The 17,516-nt window shown below is 35.8% G+C and overlaps 5 protein-coding genes across 9 annotated transcripts in view; all 5 read right to left on the minus strand.

The window, feature by feature from the left end:
• The window catches only part of LOC109004516 (probable disease resistance protein At4g27220), a 963,953-nt gene that overhangs the window by 612,707 nt on the left and 333,730 nt on the right, over positions 1-17,516 (minus strand). The window lies entirely within an intron of this gene.
• On the minus strand, positions 6-825 carry LOC109007932 (dirigent protein 19-like). The gene has a single exon (XM_035693311.1). It carries the CDS (start codon positions 743-745, stop codon positions 152-154), a length of 594 nt encoding a protein of 197 aa, XP_035549204.1. The 5' UTR covers positions 746-825; the 3' UTR covers positions 6-151.
• LOC108979967 (rubber cis-polyprenyltransferase HRT2-like) lies at positions 1,743-5,016 on the minus strand. Of its 3 annotated transcripts, none has more exons than XM_018950771.2 (3): positions 4,600-5,016; positions 4,066-4,161; positions 1,743-3,176 (listed from the first exon to the last, which is right to left on the minus strand). In XM_018950771.2, exon 3 carries the CDS (start codon positions 3,151-3,153, stop codon positions 2,056-2,058), a length of 1,098 nt encoding a protein of 365 aa, XP_018806316.2. In that variant the 5' UTR covers positions 3,154-3,176; positions 4,066-4,161; positions 4,600-5,016; the 3' UTR covers positions 1,743-2,055. The 3 variants fall into 3 exon arrangements, with proteins under 3 accessions (XP_018806316.2, XP_018806318.2, XP_035549195.1); XM_018950773.2 differs by lacking the exon at positions 4,600-5,016 and adding an exon at positions 4,364-4,425; XM_035693302.1 differs by lacking the exon at positions 4,600-5,016 and adding an exon at positions 4,286-4,345.
• LOC109007930 (probable serine/threonine-protein kinase PIX13) lies at positions 8,568-12,870 on the minus strand. The gene is made up of 6 exons (XM_018987836.2): positions 12,548-12,870; positions 12,110-12,441; positions 10,323-10,458; positions 10,094-10,236; positions 9,423-9,546; positions 8,568-9,202 (listed from the first exon to the last, which is right to left on the minus strand). Exons 1-6 carry the CDS (start codon positions 12,615-12,617, stop codon positions 8,781-8,783), a joined length of 1,227 nt encoding a protein of 408 aa, XP_018843381.2. The 5' UTR covers positions 12,618-12,870; the 3' UTR covers positions 8,568-8,780.
• The window catches only part of LOC109007931 (heterogeneous nuclear ribonucleoprotein H2-like), a 2,589-nt gene continuing 713 nt past the window's right edge, over positions 15,641-17,516 (minus strand). For both annotated transcript variants that reach the window (XM_035693306.1, XM_018987837.2), the window contains exon 2: positions 15,641-16,632. In XM_035693306.1, the coding sequence (XP_035549199.1) occupies positions 15,855-16,632 (778 nt within the window). In that variant the 3' untranslated portion in view covers positions 15,641-15,854. The remainder of the gene's footprint in view (positions 16,633-17,516) is intronic.

The raw sequence follows: 17,516 nt of genomic DNA on the forward strand, positions 1-17,516 counted from the left end.
AGGGATAGAACAACTCATGAAACACGAGACATCACATTCAAAAGAACGTTCAAAAGAAATGAGGAAAGGATACCCTTACAACCGAGATAACATTATAGACCATTATTCTTAAAATATTGACTAGAGTTCATTTGGACATAGGTGAAGCTGTTCAGGAAAGAGAAGTTTGAGAAGCATATGGAGGCCAGTAGAGGTGAAATTCTATCTTATAGACGACGGTGAGGCCCTTGAGACTTACTGGAGACGATGTCACATATCCCTGCACAAACAGAAAGTCGCCGGTGCCTCCCACAACAGGGTGATCGGAAGGCTTTATATTGTGCGTGCCTCCGACAATTGAAACAGAACCTTTGTGGTGTTTCAAACTCAAAGTGATCTTAGCAATAGAAATGCTCTGAAGCCCATCCAGACTCGAAGTAATGGTAGTTCCCTCAGCAATCCCTACAAGTTTTGAAGACCGTTTGGGTGTGACAGTCATTGGATCCTGGAAAGCAAATAAGGTGCCAAAAGGGGTGGTGGTTTGACTAACTCCTGGTCCTGCCACACCATTCACTATGATGTATCCAGTTTTGTTTATCGTTTCATGTTGGAAGAGAGCAAAGTGGGTGGACTTGAGCCCATGATGGGGGTGGTGGTGGTGGTGGTGGTGGGAGCTGGAGGTGGGCTTCAATAAAAGGAGAGCAAAGAGTAGAGTAGCAAGGACTTTGTTCAACAAAGAGAGAGCCATGGCAGTGTTTGTTAGCATCAGAATTTACGGAGGGTTTGAGAAAGTGGAGTGGCAGGACATGCCCTGATGCACTACATTTTTCTTTCTTTCTTATGTGCGGTTCTTATAGACCTTAATGACTTGTCACGAGCAGTACAAGGCTCCAATTGGTGAGGTTTCAAAGAAACGTGTACGACTGAATACGTTTACTCAGTCGATAACACATTTTTCTACCGTCCATTGTATTGACCATTACATGAAAGGCAGGCCGGATTAATTGGAAAAAGGAGTCTCCACCTACCGAGATTAGAATAATATTAATAATTATAAAGCAATGAAAAGGAATATAAAGGATAGTGCTCGAAAAGTCATTACGTAGGAGTTATCTTCAAAATGTATGTTTGCCATTTACTGTGCAAAATGCAACTGCAGTTGATGGAGAAATCGTGGTCCAACTTGGAAGAGGCAAAGCAGCGGAATTTCACTTGCTGTCTCTACTGTTTTCCTCGTTCGTCTTATGTGCTTAGTGCTTACTCTGTGGTGGTCCAAAAAGCTGTCCTCATGCTCATTCCCTGCCCCCTACGACGCGTCGACGACTAAATACTAAATTGTATAAGGGTTGGACTGGGGGATTCTAGAGGCTCATCTACTCTCATTTGAGAAATTACGAGTTTTTAAAGTTTATGTTTAAAAAAAAAATATTTACAGTCGTGAATTATAAGACATATATTTATAATCGTGAATTATGTAATCATTGTATAATCATTTTAAAAAAATGAATAAAACATATAACTCACATGAAAATAAAATTAATTTTTTAATAATAAATCTCACTCTATTTCATAGTGATTACACAACATTTACAAATTTCATGATTGTATGTAGAATTACTCTATCATTTTAAAATAAAGTGCCTCAGTGCTCTGAATGGTTACTCTTGATGCTGCTATCTGTCTTTTTGAAGATTGATGCTGTATCTCTCTCTCCTTTGATAAATAAAAGTAAAATTTTATTAATAGGAATAGGCATTCCTCAATTACACAGAAAAATATTAACTTTTATAAGATAGCACGTCTAGTAGCCCTGAGCATCAGAGACCGATGCTTAAGAGCCATAGGTACTTGCAATACAAATTCACTAGCCAATCAAATTCTAAAATGGGAAGAACATGAATACAAACCAGCAAGCTTGGCCGCTTAAAACAATCCAAAGTAGGTACCACAATCAGACTTGTGGAGCCCATTGCTCAAGTTTCCAAACCTCCCAGAGAAATTCGGGAATGATCCCTATATTGTAATTCATTACTACAAAATAATCTATAACGTATTGGTTATGTCGACTTAAGAATGTTATAACTGCTTCTTTTTCTTCTCGAAATATTGGTAGCTCCGCTGGAAGTTCAGTACTGCCCACACCAGATGCCATAAACCTAACTCTGGCCATAGTGCAGTTGGAGAGTACAATGGACAGTTAGTAGTCTGCCAAAGAAGAAAATTGCTGAGGCGGGTCTCCCCAGAAGTTCGGATCAGGATATCAGGCTCGGGCGCCACTGACATGTACATGTGTTTCTCAACATCTAACAGCTTTATAGGAGGTAGCACCCATTGATTCTTCATGCTCTCTTCAACTCCTTCGATCAAATCATTGCAAGCTCTACTTGCAGCTTCATCCCATTTCATTTTGCAGGATCCCCCAACAGCATCCACAACTACATTTTTCTTTTTGTCTCCAGTTACACTATCGTAAACTCTACTTGTGTTCAACACCTGAAGTTTATTGGAGCTATTTTCACAATATCTTTGAACATTATGCATAATGACACCATGTATTTCATCAACTTCTTCAGCACCTTCAGTCACACCATTGCTAACTTTACTTACATTTCGTTCTTCAATCTCGTTCCTTTTAATCTTGCAGGATTCTTGAATAGCATGCAGGATTTCATCATAAGAAGTGTAGGCTACACAGATCAAAAGAACAGTCTTGGTATTGATGGCAGTGGCTGCCATTGCCTTCTCAGCCGCAACCCTGACAGGCTCGCTCAAAAGATTTAGGTTACCTATAAAGTATATTCTGATACCATATTGGTCTACAATACTTTCTTCCCTTAACAATTCTTCAATCTTTTCTAGCATTAGATTCATCAAGGATTGAACCTCTTCAGGACGCCTTTTGAAATTTTCAATGCTGAAGGCATAGACTGTTGCATATTTCACCCCCAGTTCATAGCAGTAACAAAGCGTCTTCATGAGAGCCAGATAGCCAGCCTTGTGGCCAGCCCCTTCTGCCATGTTGTGCTTCTTTGCATACCTTCGGTTTCCATCCATGATGAATGCGATGTGATTGGGAAGTGGACCCACTGAAAGAATACTAAAAAGGCACTTTCTCAAAAAACTACCCAGACCCCCAGACAATTGGCTTAAACTATCATCTCTATCTTTCGCCATTATATGACCAGTGCCAAAATAAGCTGTTCAAGAGGAATACAGATTTTTTTTATAAGTAAGAGGTAAACAAATCTTAGGCCATATCGGTAGAAAAACCACAGGCAGCAACAGAGATAAGAGAATAAAGCAAATAATCATGAGGTTTGGAGGAAAATGTGAATAAATTTTCAATGCGATAGCTCAGTCAGTGATGTTACAGCATGAAGAAGTTCGATTCTTACAAGAAACTCAAGAACCAAAAGAACCAAGATTATAACTCCCAACCCAACCAAGAAAAAAAAACAACAACAAAGCACTCAAAACTAGTGTTTTGGCGAATTAAAAGCTACTTCTAGTGGGTGCCTGATAAAATTGACTTCTATACTAATCCAAAAAAAAATGACTTCTATTACCAATCAAGTAATGTCTTTTTGAGTGTACACGAATACTAGGTTAACTAATCAGCAGATTGGGCAAAGATTTCCTATGAGACTATCTCTGTGTTGACATGAAACGGTCAAAATACCAAGACTAAAAAGCAGATAGATAGCTATATTTATAAACACATGCATCAATTCATCAAAAAGGGATGAGGACATCCCAAGTCACCCAGATGTAGAGATTGTTTTTCAGATCTCATTCTAAAGCATCATTCTTGGAACATAACTTCAAGTCTTCAAGCTTTTATGATTAAATATGATGATATAGCTACACTGATCGAGGGATTAAAACTTCTTTATTTACTCATATTCCCTCTCGTTCTAGGCTGAGATTCCATTTAAGCTGCACTTGCCATAATCGAATATATCTTTCTTTTACTTTTTCCGTTTTCCCTATTATTTGAATTTCCGAACAACCACAAAATACCAAGACAACATACATGGGGCAAGTATGCAAAGCCATTACATATCTATGAAATAGGAAAGGACTTACATGAATAACCAAGTCACTATTACAGTTCCAAGATCAAGGCAAAAATAACCATGAGCATCTGGATCACCCACGATTCAGAAGAAAGAGACTAGAAACCTGCCATATTTTCATCGAATACAAAGCTCATGGTTAGTGCTGCGCCACTCCCTCATATATATATATATATATATAGAGGGACAGAAGTCTAATCGATATTATGAAGAAAGAAACATGAATAGACCTGAAGAGACATTTATTTCAATTAAAAGAAAGAGCAGTGGAAAGTTGAAACTACAAACAGCCGCCCACACGGCCACACCTTTTATTCCCGAGTGGTACTCAGCCGACTCTATGTGCCGCTAGTGCGAGTGAGGTACACTACTTTATTTATACCGAGTGAGGGAGAAGGAGACGGGAAGAACCGAACCGCACAAAAGCACGCAGAAACGACAATGTGGCATGTGCTTATAAAATAAAATAAAAAGAGTCGACAACACGTGTAATTATGTAAAGGGGCAACGTAGAAGTAGAGCTAAACAGGAAGAGTAGGTTTACCTGTGCCTTAATTTAAGGCAGCGTCCACGCTGGAAGCTTGAAATGACCAAAACGTCCCGGTAAAAGAATCGAAAGGCACGAGCTCCTATATTCCCGTGACCTCCTTCCCCCTTCGGCACCGACCTCTGCTTCCCTTCCCCGTTTCTCGCCGGCGTGTAGTTTAGTCGTAAAATCGGGCGTCTACTGAATTAAGCTGGAAGGCATACCCAGTCTTCATCTGCGCCAATACTGTGGCTGGAAATTCTGTGGGACTTGGGCGAGGTGTCAATCGGTGGACTTGTTCTCCGCGAACCCTAGCATGGGAGAGGTAAAGAGGCACGGTTTGGGGGGGAGGTGAGCAACAGTGAATCCCGATACACGTTTACTAGCTGTCTTTCTCTATTTGTTTTTGGCCACCTCATCTTGGCCGGCGGTGTGAGAGAGAGTATTTTATCTTTTATCTTATTCTATTTTAGAGATATTTCTACGATAAATTATTTATTTATTAAATAAATTATTATTAATTTAATATTTATTTTATAATTTTTTATTTCTTTTATATTTTATAATTTAAATCTATTATAAATTATATGAACTCAAATGCTTATATATATATATATAAATAATAATTAATAATATAATTATTATGTAATAATAAAATGAAAGAGAAATTAATATAAATTATTTAACGAAGGATGCATGGTAACCGAGAATTATAGTAGCTAACAATTAAAATATTTATTTTTTATCTCTTTCAATGTAAACTATTTTAAAAGGACAACTGTTAGGGTCATCGACAGCTCTACCGACAGGTAAAAAATGCACATTGTTCTTTTGTTTTGTTTTTTGTTTTTCAAGCATTTCTTAAATCAATTTAAATATTTAAAAAAATTATAAATTTATTAAAAAATATTTTTTTAATTATTAAATAAAAAAAATCAAATCAATAAAAACTATCGAATAATTCGATTTGAATTCTTTCAATTTATTTAATCTCATCTTATTTTATATTATTATTATAATTTTTTTAAAATTTTTATATAAAATATAATAAATAATTTATTTTTTTAAAATCTTAATTTAGATTATGTTTAAATATTAAAATGAGTTGAATTGAATTGAATTACGATAATAAAATATTATTAAAATATTAATTTTTAATATTATTATTATTTTAAAATTTAAAAAATTTAAATTATTTATTATATTTTATATTAAAATTAAAAAAAATTATAATAATAAATTAAAAAAAATTAATCAACCAAAGCCTTAGGCTTTGTTTGGATCATCAATCTCTCTCAACTCATCATTATAATTTTTTTAAATTTTAACACAAAATATAATAAATAATTCAACTTTTTCAAATTTCAAAATAATAATAATATTAAAAAATAATATTCTAACAATATTTTCTCAACTCAACTCAATTCACTTCAACATTCAAACTCAACCTTAATTTTTTTAAACAGAACCGCTTTAGAGCGATCCGGTTGTTTTTAAAAGAATACCAGCCACCAATTATAAGCCGCCACATCAGCAATTCCACACAATTAACATGAGGATCATCACATTCCCAAACGCCTCTATCAAAACATCTCTCGAAACTCGACCCAGTCGAAGGAACGCCCCCTTCGCAAACTTCAGATTCGTCGAACACCCCAATCCAGTGCTATTGAACTGAAGCCTCCAGCCCGTCGAACACCCCAGGAACGCCCCCTAAAATCTTTCTTCTCTTTTGCAGAATGTGATCGACCTTTTGAATAGCTTGATGAAGTGAACCGAACAAGATAAAGATATTAGGTTGTAGATGTATTTGAACAGAAACTTAGAAGAAGAGAGGCGGAAAGAGAGGAAAGATAAGAATTGGATGTGTGCTAATTTTTTTTTTTCCAGCAAGTTGTTTGTGAGACTTCTCTGCTTCACAAGGAGAGAGAGAGAGATTATGAGAACAGAGGGTGTTTTGTATGTGTAGTTTGGGATAGAGGCGCCATCAAAGGACTTATTCAGTCTTTGAATTGATTTCCTTCGTTGCTGGTTGGCTGTTTGCCTTCTTGAAGTTGGTAAACGGGCTAGAGGATTTGAGAGGAGGGCTGCGAAGGGCTGGAGGCTTTGACGGGCTGCGACGCTAGAAGCTTCGACGGGTTTGACTGAAAGAGATGAGGGATTTGAGCGAATGAGACTCTACCATGCAGTCCCATTTATTTTTTAATGGACTGTCCATTTAGCGATCACTTATTGGTAGGTTGTTTTTTATCTTAAGACAGATCAACCGGTTCTAAATTATTAAAAATAATATTTTAATAATTTTTATTTAAAATCATTTCATTGTATACTACTCTCGTTTTACAAAGCTCAACTAAGAGTATTAGTATTGGATTGACTATTTTATTCTTTAAATTTTGATTAATATATAACTTTTTTATCTTTAACTAATCATTCAAAACTTAAAATCTACATTAGATTAGTCATCACACTCTCTATAATAATAAAATATTATTATTATTTTTTATTAATTTTTATTTTATTTTCATAATCTTTAATAATCTCCAACAAATCATATTCATTTTTATTTTCACAATCTAATAATCTATAATATAATAATCTCATATGTATATAGATAGTAAAATCTCATATAAATAAAAATCTCATATTTATAATATAATAATTTTAAAAAATACTTTTAGACTTGCTATAGTTTTTTTCATATTTGAAAAGAAGAATGAATTTATTGTAGTTTATAATTTAGATAAATATAATTTAACTAATTCAATATAGAGTAAATATAAATAATATTTACTAAATTTAAAAATAAAAAAATATTTGACTAATCTAATACCAATGTGTTTGGATGTTGAAGTGAGTTGAGTTGAGTTGAGTTGAGATAATAAAATATTGTTAGAATATTATTTTTTAATATTATTATTATTTTGAGATTTGAAAAAATTGAATTATTTATTATATTTTGTGTTGGGATTTAAAAAAGTTGTAATGATGAGTTGAGATGAGTTTAGAGGAATTAAGGAACCAAACGCAACCGTTCGACGACCATCCTTCGTCTTTTAAATTTATCAGTCACTCCATAAAAGTTGTTTTTTTTTTTTTTTTTCTAAAAATAATGTGAGTATGGATTCGAGAATAAGATATCATATATTTGGCTGATCTCGGCTTTAATAGTGCAATTTCCATGACTGATTGCTGCCAAATTCCAATTTTCAAATAAATAATATCAAATTTTGCAAATAATAAATACCATTTCAAATATAGCAACCTTTTTTTTCTAACAAAAAAAAATTAAATTAATATTGTAGCACATTTCCCTGTTACTATTTCCCTGATTACACTTTTGCACTGGTAGATGTTTTAAATAACTACAGTATGCTTCCTCCAACAATAGCAACATTGACATTATTATAGAAGTTGGAGGGTCACAACAAATTCCTCAAATAAAAACAAAAAAATTAGGAGAAAATTTATTTATAAATCTTATTTTTTACACGTTCAACATACTGCTTATATGAAAACTTTTCATGTCAAGTATACTAAAAAATAATTGATATTTCTATTTTTATTTTAAATTATAATGAATCTATGTGTTAAAACAGTGGTTTATATATAGCAAAACTCGAAAACTAATACCAAGAATTTGGCTTATTTATGAATATGATAGATAGACAATTGGTTCAGCTGGGCATTAGGTTTCCATTGATTGGTCCATGTTTATAATAACTACAGAAATAACAAGCTGGACCAAAAAAAAAGAAACATAAATCACATTAATTGTATTAATATCATTAAAGCTAATCTATATACAAACAGTGGAGGAAGATAAAAGGACAAAAAATAAAGTAAAAGTCCCAGAGGAAAAAGCTGGAAATTGTACAGATTAGCTGGGAGATGGGTAGTGAACCGCCCCAAAAATCCTTGTGGCTGTTGTGCTCAGGCATTCATGGGAGCATCAAATCCAAGCAGAAGGAAATGGCATGAGTTATCAAATTGGACTCTAACTACTGAACCAAGCTGGTTGAGTCGCCTCACAATATTTACTGTATTCAGTATTTTAATAGAGTATTACAACAGAATTACACCCATTGAAGAGATCGAGATAGATGGTGAGTTACAAGTTAACAACCAAAATTTGTTGAATCCAAAGAATGAAAAAACCAGACTACTTCACGTTGCTTTAATGTGAATATCTGTTTGTATCAAATTCCAGCAACATGGTGACCTGCATGAAAGGGAGAACGACGATGAATAGGTTGTTGGCCGTGAGCTGCAGCAGTAGAGTCGATTCTGGACTCCTTTGCCTTTGGTTTTCTCTTTGTTGCTTCAATACGCTCCAAAGATGCCGCCACTTCTTTCATGGATGGGCGGTTTTTAGGTTCTGGTGCCAGGCATTTCAGAGCGAGTTCTGTTGCCTGTGATGCTGCCACTTGTGAGTATTGGCCCTCCATCCTCGTATCCATTATGGATTTCAACTTTCTTTTATTAGAAAGAGATGGCTTAAGCCATTCAACCAGAGATTGCTGCCCACTAGGCCTTTTCGTATCAAGTGCTCGTAACCCTGTTAGCAACTCAAGCAGCACCACACCAAAGCCATACACATCACTCTTCACGTACAAATGACCTGTTGAAATATGGAGCAATGGCAGCATTTATTGTTAAAATTATGGCTCAAAGTATCAGGCTTGAATGGACTTTTTTTTTTTTTTCTTCTTTTCTTTATATCTTTTATCAATTCACTCAGCAGATGCAGAATCATACCGATCTCTCATTCATGCAATTAAATATTATGTAGTAATCTTCTTTTTCCCAAAATTTCTAGGATCTATTAAAGATAGCATTACCCGTTGCAATATATTCTGGAGCAGCATAACCATATGTGCCCATAATCCTGGTTGTCACATGTGACTCACCACCAGAAGGTCCCAATTTTGCCAAGCCAAAATCTGATATTTTTGCATTGTAGTTCTGCAGGAGTTAGAGAATAAAAAAAGGGCTATAAATAAAATATTCATAGTCACTGTCTGTCCTACATGCAATGTTTTTGATAATATAGGTAATGAGTACCTTCCTGTCCCATAGAAACACCCCAATATTTTGGGACAAAGCCAGATTGGATCTATATGTTTGTGAGGGAGAAAATCAAGAGAGATTCTTCAACATGTTTTCAAGCCTAGTTATACTAATGCTCTATTTGATTCTTCAAAAGTCTCGTGCATTAAAATATCAGTTACAAGAATACTCCAAACCACAAACTACTGCCAAAACAATAGGTTCAAATATCTTCTCTAGCGTCTCCTCATCAATCAAAAGGAGCAAACTGCTGCATTTTGTAGCCAAAACACTTGGAAGGGAACAAAAAGGAATTTTGGTGTAGTGAGATACTTCCATTCATTTCAAAATAGAAGCTACCTTCCTATCTGGTTTTCAGTTCCTATGTTATTAGCAACAGATTTAAGCATTAAACACCAAAACTAGAGGCAGAAAAATAGACATGGATCACAGAAAGAGAAACCCCATCAAGCAGTATATTTGAGGCCTTGAAATCTCTGTATATGACTTTCTTTTCTGAAGTGTGTAGGAAAGCCAGGCCCCGTGCTGCGCCAATGGCTATTTTGAGCCGTATGTCCCAAGAAAGCGGCTCAATGTTAGGACTCCCTGCTCCACCAAAAAACTCATTTAGTAAACACATTAATACAGCAAAAGCAATTTTATTTTCAAAATTTTCTCCTCAAAACTCGTACTTCTAAAAAGATGATTCTCCAGACTTCCCCTCTGCATGAATTCATACACAAGGAGCAGCTCTTTATCCTCCCAACAGTATCCAAATAGTTTGACCAGGTTTGGATGAGATAGTCTTCCAAGAAAATTTACCTCTGACTACACAATCAAATCCAAAGGGAAAACAAATTTAGTGGCAGAAGAAATGATTATACCCGAAAGGCATAGAAATGTAGGAAACTGGCTAAGCAGATAGCCGGAGGCCCAAACTGTATCATATTATTAGGGCAGTAAACAGAATCCTGTTAACGATTGGCATAATTATCTCCAAGTTGTATCTATTATTAGCTATAAAATAAACTAGGATTCCTGCAAATATTTCTTTTCCTCCTAAACCTATTGTTCTCTGATGTACCATTGTTTCTGACTTGGTATCAGAGAGACACCCGTACCATATTACCACCTGAAGCCTCATCTGTTATACATGTTCAATCAGAAAACCCTGGCTTCAAAGCTGGCATCATTCTTACCGACACCAACTATGATGTATGGTCCCAAATCTTGGAGATGCATATTGCAGGACATCAATGCATTGCTATTACATAGCCTGGCTTTTGAATTACAAAATATGTAAGATGTCAATGCATTGCTTTCATGTTGCCCTTAGTAACAAACTGACTATTGAGAAGTAGAGAGAAACTAAAATCCCAAAAGGCTTTTAGTGCAATGATTAGTTCACACATCAAGTTTACCAGAAGCAGGTATAGACATACATTTGATTGCAAACTACTGCACTTGCCTAGAAAAAAAAAAAGGTACAAACTACTGAAGTTTAGTATAATTGAATTTTCAGTCTAGTCAGGCATTTACAATGGACCAAGTTCGACTTATTGCTGATTCCTTTAGGAAAGCCTCTGTTTGATTATTTTCTGTTGTGATTAGTTGGGTCTTCAAACAAACCTGAATGCATATGGTTTGAAACTTATAGTTTTAATAAGAAATCTGAAGTTGGGAACCAAATAAGTCATAGAGTTTATGGATAGCAAGATTCAATCCTTGAAATCAACGAAGACTAGTGATATTTATCGTTATTGCTCTGGACCCTGGCCTACAATTTAAATGGCATTGACCAAAACAGGAGGCGTTTAATGGTTAAGCAACGTGACCCGTAGTGTGCACATTGTGGTGACCTTAAAAGCCACATCTCTTTCTCACCATTGGTGGACTTGGAATCAATGGCAACAGAGCATGTGATACAGGTGGGACCCTAATCCATATCCTGGATTCCACAATGGAATATGAGGATGTAGTTAAACCCAAACATGATTGTAGCCAATGATGACTAGCTCTTCTTCTCCCATCGTTTTGTTGTCTAATCACTCTTGCAAAAAAATGTAAGAAGACATTGAAGGATAAAAAATCATTCCCAACAGTGATAAATATACCATATTTTACATAATGGGATGAAAGTGAAATGATAACGTGATGTATAGAATTTTTCATATATATATATATATATGGAAAAAAAAAAAACAATAAACTAAATGCTTACTAAACACTTTGTTAATTTTATTTAGAGTGGAAATTAAATATTGAATTTTCTATATGCCGGATTCCATAAATGGAATATGAATGAAATCTAGCCCAACCATGACTGCAAACATGAATAGAACTAGCTCTTTTTTCTCCCATTTTGTTTTCTTTTTTCTTATATAACTTGTCCATAAAAACAAAATACGACGTTTTCTGCAGAAAATAGAAATAACAGTGAATTGGATGCCTAACAAAAGACTTTTGTTGAAATTAACACCTGCCACTCTTGGAAACCTTGCATGCTTTCTGATTTCAATTTCTTGATAGCAACCACCATGCCAGTGCCAAACTTAGAGGGCGTGAGCGTCTTCCCATCCATCCAACCCTTGAAAACTTTCCCAAAGCCTCCCTCTCCCAACAAAGAATCCGTCTTGAAATTCTTAGTCGCGGTCTTTAAATCCGAAAAGCTGAATTCTTTCAAGTTGGGTGTCTCCAAGATTTTGCCATTAGGATATGACTCGTCCGCGCTTCCACTCACTCCTGAAAACTGACTCTTCCCAGTACTGCTGCTTGTTGCTGATGATTCTATGTTCTTGCTGCTTGATGTCGCTAAGAAGAGGAAATGAACATGATCCAACATAAAAATTAGAAGAAACAGAAAAAATTACAGATGATCATGATGAACATGTGTCTAAGATTTAATTTGGAATGCAACCTGGAGTAGGTGGTGAAGTGGTGGTGGTAGGATCAGGCTCATGAGCGAGAGATCCTAAGCAAAGTCCCATATCAACCTATGATTACAAGGCCAGGCCAACAAGATGAGATTAACTTGCTTATAGCAAAGTCCAAGGAGACAATGGAAAGCTGAAGTAGAGGGAGAAAAGACTCAAGTAGGAGACAATGGGAAAGTGGAGCTGAAATATATATATATACACACAAACATATGGTAGCTTTTTCTTCTGTTGTTAGACTTTTTTTCGCCCAGTTACCATGAATCCACTATGGTTTTTTCATTGTAAGGTCCAGTACTTTATAGGCAACCACTATGTTTGAAGTAGCGTCGTAGTCAACAAAAACTAATGACCAGTTCTCTTCTGCCCAATACTCCTCCTACCCTTCGACAAAAGAGAATTATTGGGAGTTATTAAATTAACTTTTGGATTTGATTCTCTAATTCCAAATTCTTGTTTTGTTCATTATCAACTCTATCTGCAGCTTTTTTTTTTCATCTTATTGGCAGGATTTATTACCATCACTGTGGTCAACCACGAATGTAGTGTTGGAGTTCGTCAGAGATTGGCCTAGACACAAAAAATCTACAAGCACTTTCTCTCAGATTATAGTCTATCCTCTCCCCAATAAGTATGCTTATGAAAACTCATACTCAACACATTCATCAAGGAAAATAAACACTGAAGCGATTGGTGTTCACGGACCCGTGCAAAACCAATAGTGTGCTACTTTTTTCCTAGCTGGATGGATTCCTTAAGACTTAAGATCAAAAGAAAACATCTAAATAGTTTTGCAATATATGTAGTACTGGACCATAGTACAAATGAAAAAAAAAAAAAACTTGACTTTGTGTGACTGTATGTTATTATCTACCAAATATTTGGACCAACTTTTATTTGTTTCCCCTTTCGCACGGGGAAACTTAAACATGATCGAGAAGACGATAAAAGATATTTACAGTTTTAGAGTGCATAAATATCGTACAATCTTTTTAAAAAAAGTGAGTAAATATAAGACTCATATGAAAAAAAAAATAACTTTTTTAAAAATAGACCCTACTCTTTTTCAATATAATTGCGTGACGCTTGTGTACTCTACGACTGTATGTATTATTACTCTAACCGTTGTGGAAATATCTCAAACATATGGGATGATGGTTTCCATATGGCCTGACGCGGATGGAAATAATTTAGCTGACAGCTTTGTAACACATGGAGCATTGAGTAATACAAGTTGCTTCATTATTCTATATTAACTCCTAAAACATATGCTAGCTAGGCTAGTCATTCATACCATTAACAAAGCAGGTGTTCCACGTTTTCGTCATTAATAATTTCTTATTAGCTATTTTTTTTTGTTTATCCTTTGTTGACAGGTTCGTATCCTTCTCTTGCTTGTAAAGTTAGTTTACTTTGATAATAGAGTTATGTCTTCATGTTAACTGGCATAGGTTTCCATGAAGAGAAATATTCTAGTCATAAAGTGATTACACAAAAATAATCTCACAAACTGATGTGTCTTGATGTGATCTGTCAGATTATAAAATTACTTTTATTGTAATGCAAATCTAACGGCTTATATGGAATCACGTCAGTTTGTGAGATTACTTTTGTATAATTCCTTTATGAGTGTAGCACTCTTCATCTATGAATTGTGTTTATATATATATAAACTTGGTTTTTGGGATTTTCTTTTAACCCCAAGCTTCTTCTTATACGTCAAAATTGAGACCTCTACATGGAATTGGAGTTGCCGATTGAGAACGTGAGACCAAAAGATTTATGCAAGATTAGGACTGTTCATCCGAGTTCCAACCCGGGAACCCGGATATACCCAGATCCGGATCCGGGTTTCAAATCTGGGCCGGATTGATGCGGGTCAGACCCAGGTTGGAATCCGGATAAATCCGGATTTTTCAAAACCCAAATTCTGGGTTCCGGGTTGAACCTGGATTTTTTTTTTTTTTTTTTTTTTCATAATAGTGATTGCACAAACAAAAATAACACTCTAACAAACAGAAATGATACATTATATTATGAAATAATGTAATGCCTATATATTGAATCTTTTACATGTGAAATTGTTGCGCAATGAAGTTAGCAAGTTGGAGATCAGCTTATATATTCTTCCTTTCATCTAATACATTTCATTACAACCCTGCATTTATCCTGCGTTAAAGTCAAAGTTATCATACTAATATCCCCTGCATAATGCCTATATATATTCCCTTTGGCAGCACATCTTTTAAGAACAGAAAAATTAACAAGCAAGGCTAGTAAATTTGAAGACTATGCAAGTGGTGGTAATGCCCTAGATGATCTCCAAGAGGGAGCTGAGCCCTTTTTTTTTAATGGGAAGAAAGAACAAAATCATGGTAATATTAATAATACTCTTTTTAAGTGAGGAATCTCCAAGTCTTGACCATTTGAGGATGCTTATCTTGAAATGCTTGACCATATCAGCCAAAGACATCACAAAAACAGTACAATAATGATCCGTTTCATCATGTAAAAGTCCTATATTATTATAGCCCATCCACACCCATCAACCATGCACGGCCTTGTGCGGTTTTGGATTGTGAGGGATATAGTTTGGAAATGCATGTGCGAATATATATATAGCAATTGGTGGGGTACAGGATAGATCCGGGTTTTTCAACCCAGGTTTAATCCAGGTTGAAACCCGAACCGGATCCCAGTTTTCCAAGTTCTGGACCGGGCCGGGAAAAAACCCGGCCCAGTTGAACAGTCCTATGCAAGATGCTCTCAAACAGAAAGCATAGAGCTAGAGATTTTAGAAACCATGGCCTATCAATCTCAATCAATGAGGCAGTAGAAACAGCATAAGGAAGAAGTAATCAATCATATGGAAGTTGTATAAAAAGTTTGACCTCTGCATTACTACAGTTTTGCTTCTAATTGTGACCTTTCAACTCTCTTTCTATCAGGTTTTAAAGCTCAATTCTTTTTTCTTCTGTTTCGTATGCGTTGGCTTAACGTTGAGTTGACCCTGGTCAACTGGTCTAGCATCCCGCATAATGACCGGACCAATTGCCAGTGGATCTGATTTTGAGATATTGCCAAATAAACATAATTTCGATTCAACGCACCTTTGCATTAAGTAAAATCCAACAGTTAAAAGCATAACAAGATCAATGTTCCAGGAACACAACCTACAAAGAAGAAAGTTGTAGCACCAACACACGCCTACGAATAGTAAGAAACATGCACATCTCATTGGAACACCAAAAAATAAACCATAACAATCAAAATGCTGACCACAGGGCCTGATCACTGTCTTGACCTCGACTCAGCCCTTCTTGCTTCATCTGGTGTTGAAGGAAACAGCTCCACATATCTGGACCCAATTGTCATCTTGTCTTTGCTCATCGCTCTCTTAGCCTCCTCTGCAGAAGCAAACTCTACATACGCCTCTCCAGTAGCTTTCCCATCGGGGCGACATGCAATGTGTATCCTTTCTTCCATCAGCTTGAAATCCCGGAAAAATTCACCAATTTCAGTTTTCTTCACAGAAAAGGGGAGGCCGCGCATCTTCAATATTTCAGTGTATTCCAGCTGGTCCTTATCACTGAACCTCTTTGATCGAGCTGGAGGTGGGCTTCCATGGTAGTCATTATCGTAAATTCCTTCATAGTTTACCTCCGCTGCTACAGCACTGTAATAATCCTGCCTCTTGCATCTGAAAACTTCCACATACCTTCGACCCATGTTCTGTCGGTCTCTCTGTAAAGCAAACTCGACCTGCATTGACCCCGCAAACACCACAAAGGCTTCTCCTGAGAACCGTCCATTCTTATTGACCAGCAAAACGTCGACAATGTCCAGTCCAGCAAAGAACTTGAAAATCTCAATGTCTGTGCAGTTGAAGGGAAGCCCCCGGAGCCGGACCACTGGAAAGGGAGGGGGGTGAAAGCCACCACCATAGCCATAAGGTTGAAAGCCACTTGTGCTGCTGCTCACTGCGAAGTAGGGATTGGATTCCATCATTCTTTGTCTCTTTGAGCCGACCTCGTACCCGTCCGAAAACCCCCCGCTTCCCAACATTGCCCTTCAATTATATATACCCAAAAAGAAAAGAAAAAAAATCCCCCACTCAACCAGTTAATAAAACCAAACCCAACCCACTATTCCCTGACACCCAACTCTTTTAAGTCTTTATCACTACATTATTCATCCTAAAAAGTATTATGCTAGCCCTCTTTAAAGCAACCAACATATAAACCCCAGACAAACCAAAACATACTTTGCATAAGCAAGGAAAATACTAAGTCTTAACAATAAACTCTTAGCAGTGATAACCATCATCATCAAAGCATGAAATATGTGCATTCAACATGATGACTAGAATTATACCTTGTAAAGAACAAAAGTGATACAATAATAATAATAATAATAATAAATTATAAAAAAAAATGTAATTAGAGTAATAATCAGTCTGAGTACAAGAAGTTCATCTTCAAAATTAATCAACTCCAACAATTTGCTTTTAGTACATCAACTTCAACTTGGAAGTTTTTTGCACACTCAAACAGGAAATTGTGCAAGCATCATTGGAATTAAAAAAATATATATATAACACACTCAAACCATTATAGGAAGTTCTGCTTGAAAACTAGGCAATCAGTCTGTCACACATTCCTCACGAAAAGGATGTTATCAGAAGAAAGATTGGCTCCCACATCAAGAACCGAAGCATTAACATTAATAATTATTTTCACTTCCTGTAGCATATCCTAAACTGTTTTTCTACCAATAACAAATTTTCAATGTACAAGATAATTAATAAATTCATTGATACCTAAGGCTTCTAAAAATAACACATTACTCGATGAGTTAATGGTATTTAATTATAAAATATATATAAAAATCTTAGAGTCTAAGACTTGTAAAGCTAATTAACCCTAGGGGTTGGCTCAAGTGGTAAAGGCCTTG

The sequence above is a fragment of the Juglans regia genome, chromosome 8 (assembly GCF_001411555.2).
Source record: "Juglans regia cultivar Chandler chromosome 8, Walnut 2.0, whole genome shotgun sequence".
In the NCBI taxonomy this organism is placed as follows: Eukaryota; Viridiplantae; Streptophyta; class Magnoliopsida; order Fagales; family Juglandaceae; genus Juglans; species Juglans regia.

Coding starts and splice junctions, on each gene's coding strand:
- LOC109007932 (XM_035693311.1), bottom strand. CDS start 745: ATGCTAACAAACACTGCCATGGCTCTCTCTTTGTTGAACAAAGTCCTT.
- LOC108979967 (XM_018950771.2), bottom strand. CDS start 3,153: ATGGCGAAAGATAGAGATGATAGTTTAAGCCAATTGTCTGGGGGTCTG.
- LOC109007930 (XM_018987836.2), bottom strand. CDS start 12,617: ATGGGACTTTGCTTAGGATCTCTCGCTCATGAGCCTGATCCTACCACC. Junction 12,442..12,547: donor CACTTCACCACCTACTCCAG/GTTGCATTCCAA, acceptor TCCTCTTCTTAG/CGACATCAAGCAGCAAGAAC. Junction 9,547..10,093: donor CAAATATACTGCTTGATGGG/GTTTCTCTTTCT, acceptor TAACTCCTGCAG/AACTACAATGCAAAAATATC.